Source organism: Anolis carolinensis, chromosome 3 (assembly GCF_035594765.1).
Source record: "Anolis carolinensis isolate JA03-04 chromosome 3, rAnoCar3.1.pri, whole genome shotgun sequence".
Classification (NCBI taxonomy): Eukaryota; Metazoa; Chordata; class Lepidosauria; order Squamata; family Dactyloidae; genus Anolis; species Anolis carolinensis.
In genome coordinates this window covers 9,876,508-9,883,210 of record NC_085843.1, presented here as the reverse complement: position 1 = coordinate 9,883,210, position 6,703 = coordinate 9,876,508, and the positions used below count along the sequence as shown (strand labels likewise).

Sequence of the window (6,703 nt, the reverse complement as noted above, 5' to 3'; positions counted from 1 at the left end):
TGCTTATTGTTACTGGGCCTAAACGAAAGGAAAACGAAAGCAAGCACGATGACTGTGTGGCTTTTTTTCGTGTTGCCTCTCGTTTCCTACAAAAATGTCATCATTCGTTCTGTGTAGACGAACGGTTGAAACGAAATGATAGTACGAAGGAAACGAAGGAAAAAATTTCGCGCACATTTCTAATATCAAACTGCTATATAGTATGGAGACACCCTTGGACCATGCCTGGGATAACCCATTCTGTTCCATAATTCTACTTTTCTCCCAGGTAAACATACTGTCTCTTTAAAATAAAAGGACAGAAGTCAGGCTGGGTATTAAGCCCTGGAATGAGGGTGTAACCGGTTCAGCAAATGACAGTCACACAAAGGTGGTGCTTTAGGCGATGCCAACTAAGTTGTGTGTCTTCGGAAGGGTAGAGAATGGGAGGAACTGATTTCTTGACCTGGCTGTTAGTCACAGCTGACTAATGTGTGCGTCTGTGTGTCAGGAGGGTGGGAGAGAAGGAACAGTGAGAATGCTGGACGGCTACTTTCCCTCTTGCCGCGTGAATGCCTCCTCTCTCCACAAAGGCTCCTTGCCAGAAGAGTGACAAATACTTCCGCCTGCAGACTCTCCAATGCACTCCTAACCTGTGGCTGCAGAGTGGCAGCGGGACAGATACTACTGCAAGTGTATGAGTTACTATCAGGTTCTGATAGAGATTACATTGTGCAAAAAAAGGGGGAGAGAAACAGAAGCCAACCAACCCCACTAATCGGGTCTACACACCTGTGGATTTCTCTGGCGGTCTTCCTGGAGGGGCAAAAAGAAGGATGAGCATTTCCTCGGAACCCAAATCCTTCCCGAAACAAAACGTGAACAGTCTCCAAACGGTGAGTGAGCAAAGACAAGGGTTTGGCACAGAGTTAAATTGCATCCCCAAATATGATGCCCCACATAAGAAGGATCCTAAATTTGTAGCATTGCAGAAAGTGAGACACCACAGTGCGCTGGACTGGGTGTAAAGGTGAAGTTACAAGGGTAAAATGAGAGCATTATTTCCATCAACCAAATAATGATGCATCCCCCATTTTTCTAGCCCCCCTGGGATGTTAAGGCGGCCTATAAATAAAGTTTACAGTGTAAATAAACTGCAAGATGGAAGGTAAAAGATAAAGGTTTCCCCTGACGTTAAGTCCAGTCATGTCTGTCTCTGAGGGTTGGTGCTCATCTCCATTTCTAAGCCGAAGAGCCAGCATTGTCCGTAGACACCTCCAAGGTCATGTGGCCGGCATGACTGCATGGAGTGCCGTTACCTTCTCACTGGAGCGGTACCTATTGATCTACTCACATTGGCATGTTTTTGAACTGCTAGGTTGGCAGAAGCTGGAGCAACAGCAGGCACCCACTCTGCTCCCAGGATTTGAACCTGGGACCTTTCGGTCTGCAAGTTCAGCAGCTCAGTGCTTTAACACACTTCGCAGCAAGACGGAAAGTTTACTGTAAATAAAGTGGCACAGTGTGTTAAAGCGCTGAGCTGCTGGGTGGACCAAAAAGTCCCATGTTCAAATCCTGGAAGCGGAATGAGCGCCCACTGTTAGCCCCAGCTTCTGCCAACCTAGCAGTTCGAAAACATGCCGGCCACATGACCTTGGAGGTGTCTACGGACAACACCGGCTCTTTGGCTTAGAAATGGAGATGAGCACCAACCTCTAGAGTTGGACACGACTAGACTTAATGTCAGGAGAAATCTTTACCTTTACCTTTATTATTATTGCAGAGGGTGAGACACTGAAAAGTCCCTGCCTTTTATTTGCAGACTTTGCATCCCAGTGATAACTTTGAGTTTATTGGCAAGGTATGTTCATAGCTCAAAACTATGGAATCCTGGACTTTTTTGTCTTCCTCTGAGGCTGAGAGAATGTGACTTGCCCAAGATCGCTCAAGTCATGCTCTCTCAGCCTCAGAGCAATGTAGAATTAATACAGTTTGACACTACTTTAACTTCCCTAGCTCAAAACTATGAAATTCTGGGAGTTGTAGTTTTTCACGCTATTTGGCATTCTCCACCAAAGATTGCTGTTGTGTTGTCGAAGGCTTTCATGGCCGGGATCACAGAGTTGTTTTATGTTTTCCAGGCTGTATGGCCATGTTCCAGAAGTAGTCTTTCCTGAGGTTGTGAGGTATATATATATTATACCTCACAACCTCTGAGGATGCCTGCCATAGATGTGGGTGAAACGTCAAGAGAGACTACTTCTGGAACATGGCCATACAGCCCAGGAAACACACAACCACCCCAAAGATTGCTGTTGTGTCACCAAACTACAATTCCCAAAATTCCATAGCACTGAGCCATGGCAGTGAAATTGGCGTCAAACTGAATATATTCTACAGTGTAGACACATGATTATGGTGCTTCCATGACCAAAGATGGATATGAAGATGGTCTCTTGAGTAATTGTCGAACTCTCAAACCACTTCATCACAGGGCACTGCTAAAAAGGGAAAAAATATTTTCTGAAGTATCATTTACCTAAATGTGACAATGCTTTGGTTATTCCACTTTGGACAAGTTATTTTATTGTAAAACATTCCATTATAGGAAGCGGCACAAAGCTCATGTGAAAATTAAGCAAGTGTATATATTAAACAAGTATATATTCCATGTGTATATATTGAACTAACATTTGGGTGTGTGCCATAGTCAATCATATGTACATGTCATGACATGCCAACACCTATAATCCAAATAAAGATTCCTCACATTTCCCAGTTCAATCTCTCTCTTCCCCCTCCCCTTTCCTGGCTTCGTCCTGAGACATTTTGAACCTGGAGAAGAAACAATTCACCAGTCTGTTGTCGAAGGTATTTGTGGCCAGAATCACTGGGTTGCTGTGAGTTTTCCGGAGTGTCTGGCCATGTTCCAGAAGCATCCTCTCCTGACATTTTGCTTACAACAATGGCAAGCATCCTCAGAGGTTGTGAGGTCTGTTGGAAACTAGACAAGGGAGGTTTATATATCTGTGGAATAATGTACAGGGTGGGAAAAAGAACTCTTGTCTGCCTGAGGCAAGTGTGAATGTTGCAATTAATCATCTTGATTAGCATTTAAAAGCCTTGCTGCTTCAAGGCCTGGCTGATTCCTGCCAGTATTAAAAAAACTCTGAAATCAGAACAGTAAGTAAAGAGCAACACTCAGAAAACAGGGGAATTCCAGACATGAAACAATCAGGGCCAGCTTACACCTTCCTACAAAGGATCCCCCCAGGCAGGAATCAGCCAGGCCTTAAAGCTGCAATGCTTTTCAATGCGAATGAAGGTGATTAATTGCAACATTCACCCTTGACTCCAATAGACAAGAGTTCTTTCTCCCACCCTGGACCTTCCACAGATATATAAACCTCACTAGCTTAGTTCTAATATATCTCACAACCTCTGAGGATGCCTGCCATAGATGTGGGAGAAATGTCAGGAGAGAATGCTTCTGGAAACATGGCCAGACAGCCTGGAAAACTCACAGCAACCCAATCCACCAGTCTTCCAGTGACAAACAAACAGTATTTATTTATGTATTTATTTACAACATTTATACCTCGCCCTTCTCACCTGAGGGGACTCGGGGCGGCTTACAAAAATGGGCGAAATTTAATGCCTAAAAATGCAATCATAAAAACAGAACAATACATACAGAGCCATCAATAACATTGTTAAAACACATTATAAAAACCTTAAAAACGTATATATAATTAATTCCATTCATCCAAGATCCTCATGCTTCATCCTTAAATCAGGCCATGTCAACTTTATCATTTACTCATCAAAAGCTTGGGCACATCACCATGTTTTCACAAAACACAGTATGTAAATTAAATCAATGGCAAAGGAATCTGTAAATGCCATAAAATGTAGAGACAAAAAACAGGTGACACTGGGCTTGACAATATTTATTTATTTATTTATTTATTTATTTACAGTATTTATATTCCACCCTTCTCACCCCGAAGGGGACTCAGGGCGGATCACATTACACATATAAGGCAAACATCCAATGCCTTAACATAGAACAAAGACAAGACAAACGCGGGGCTCCGAGCTGCCCTCGAACTCATGACCTCTTGGTCAGAGTGATTTGTTGCAGCTGACTGCAGCTGGTTGCTCAACAGCCTGCGCCACAGCCCGGCCCATGTCCTTTTGACAATAGTCCAGGTCAAAGGCATCTAGGGGTCTTCCTAAAACCAGAAGTTGAACATGAGTCAATACCAGATGTAGCAGCTGTTGTTCAGTTCTGGGCATCACTATTTCTCTCTGTATTAAATCTAATCTATGTTATTCCCTCCTTCCCTTCATTTTTGTTAGCAAGTCGTAGAGCTGAACGTCGGTGGGGAGATGTTCACGACCACCTTGAGCACCTTGAAGAAACATCCTGGCTCCAAACTGGCTGAGATGTTTGCCGGCGGCCAGTCCAAACTTCGCACTGACTCCAAAGGGAGATACTTCATTGACCGTCCCGGCACTTATTTCAAGTACGTCTTGGAATACCTGCGGAGCAACCAGGTTCCCAATCAATGCTTCCAGGAGGTCTACAAGGAAGCCCTCTTCTACGACATCCAGCCGTTGATCAAGCAGCTGGAGGATTCCCCTCCGATCTTCGGGGAGTTGGTGGCCAGGAAACAGTTCCTCGCCAGAGTTCCCAGCTACACCGAGAACATTGAGCTGATGATCCGCATTGCCCGGGCCGAAGCGGTGGCCGCCCGCCGATCCAACGTCATGGTCTGTGCGGTGAAGACGGAGGAGGACCTCGCCCGGTGCCACGACACCTTCAACAGTTTGGACACGTACAAGAAGTCCGTGGTCAGGTTTGGTCCCTGGAACGCCTCACCCAGCATCTCCGATCTGCTGGACTGCATCAAAATGGACATAGAAGCCAAAGGTTACCAGATCACTTTCCAGGCCTACACTATGGAGAAAGGCTTCCGCTTCAAATCCAATGACTTTTTCTACAGGTTTGCCTTCACTTGGTGGTAGCAGAAAAGCCAATACAGTCAGGCCTCCCTATTCATTGAGATTAGGGATCTCTACGGGTGCAACTACAGTACACTGTAGAATTAATGTAGTTTGATAGCACTTTAACTGCCATGGCTCATTGCTATGAAATCATGGTTATGAAATCATGGAGCCACAGTGGCGCAATGGGTTAAACCCTTGTGCCGGCTGGACTGCTGACCTGAAGGTTGGGATGCTGACCTGTATTGCGCCAAATTGCTATGTGTGTGTGTGTAAAGAAATCCTTGAAAAAGTTGTTTGCAAGGGAACTCTGCAAAAGAGCTCAGCTTTGCAGAGGCAAAGCCACGCCTAAAACAATGTATCTGTTTGCTGGCAGGTGGCTGAGATTGTCAGTTGGGAATTTGAGCTTCAAGAGAGAGCACAGGAAAGAAATGCTCTGTAGCTACGGTCAAGTAGTATTTTGAATGTGCTATGCTGTATATATTTGATGCTGATTGATTAGTTATTGATCTTATGCAACTACATGGACATTGTACGATTGCAGAACTGTTTGATTTCAACTCAACAAGCAAGAGTAAAGTTTCCTTTGTTCTTTTAAATTCCTCTGCCTGGTCTGAGTCTTTTGCACATGGTGTTAACTGGACGCTACTGATTCCGCTATACTCTCACCTGGTAACAACCTGAAGGTTGCCAGTTTGAAGATGAGATGGGGTGAGCTCCCGTCTGTCAGCTCTAGCTTGCAGGGACATGAGAGAAGCCTCCCAGGAGGATCGTAACACATCTGCGCGTCCCCTGGACAACGTCTCTGTAGACGACCAATTCTCTCACACCAGAAGCGACTTGCAGTATGTTCTTAAGTTGTTTCTGACATGATAAAAATTGGCACGAATAGTTCAGTGAGGCACCAGCACTCTTTGACAGAGAAGGCTAATAAAGACCTTGTGGAACTTCAACTTCCAGGATTCCATAGCATTCAGCCATGGCAGTTAAAGTGGTATCAAACTGCATTAATTTTACAATGTAGATGCAGCCTAGATCCTTCAATGCAACTTTTGGCAGATGTTAATCATAGAGTCGCATTGTCGAACCTGGAAACGTTAATTTGCTCTACATGTTTGAAGAATCTGTTCGGCATCCATATGTTTTTGGATTGCAGCTCCCAGCCTTCCTCACCACTGGTTTTGCTTCCTAGGGCTGCTGGGAGTTCCAGTCCAATAATATATGGAAAGCAATAAGATTCTTGGGGCTGGGCTGTGGTGCAGGCTGTTGAGCAGCCTGCTGCAATAAATCACTCTGAACATGAGGTCATGAGTTCAAGGCCAGCCCGTGGTGGGGTCCCGTCAATTAAAAATTAAAAATAGCCCCTGCTCATTGCTGACCTAGCAACCCGAAAGATAGTTGCATCTATCAAGTAGGAAATAAGGTACTACTTATAAAAGTGAGGAGGCAAGTTTAACTAATTTATGATGTTGGAATGAGGAAGTGCCGTCAGAGTGGATGATGAAGCAGCTGCTTCCCCTGTGGCCAGAATCGAACATCCCCTCAGAAGAAGGTTAAATTGCCTCTGCGTCTGTCTGTCTCGGTCTCTGTTTGATGTGTTTATGGGCATTGAATGTTTGCCCTATGTGTGTATAATGTGATCCGCTCTGAGTCCCCTTCGGGGTGAGAAGAGCGGAATATAAATACTGTAAATAAATAAATAAATAAATTCTGA

At 44.6% G+C, this 6,703-nt stretch overlaps 1 protein-coding gene across 1 annotated transcript; it reads left to right on the top strand.

The window, feature by feature from the left end:
- Nucleotides 1-298: 298 nt before the first annotated feature.
- kctd14 (potassium channel tetramerization domain containing 14) lies at nucleotides 299-6,703 on the top strand. Its single transcript, XM_008118639.3, has 2 exons — nucleotides 299-875; nucleotides 4,342-6,703. The coding sequence occupies exons 1-2, from the start codon at nucleotides 816-818 to the stop codon at nucleotides 5,008-5,010; spliced, it is 729 nt and encodes a 242-aa protein (XP_008116846.1). The 5' UTR covers nucleotides 299-815; the 3' UTR covers nucleotides 5,011-6,703.

What these genes read in the sequence shown, in the direction of transcription:
- kctd14 (XM_008118639.3), top strand. Translation starts at nt 816, where the DNA reads ATGAGCATTTCCTCGGAACCCAAATCCTTCCCGAAACAAAACGTGAAC. An exon ending in ACGTGAACAGTCTCCAAACG is followed by an intron (nt 876 to 4,341) that starts GTGAGTGAGCAA and finishes CATTTTTGTTAG; the next exon opens with CAAGTCGTAGAGCTGAACGT.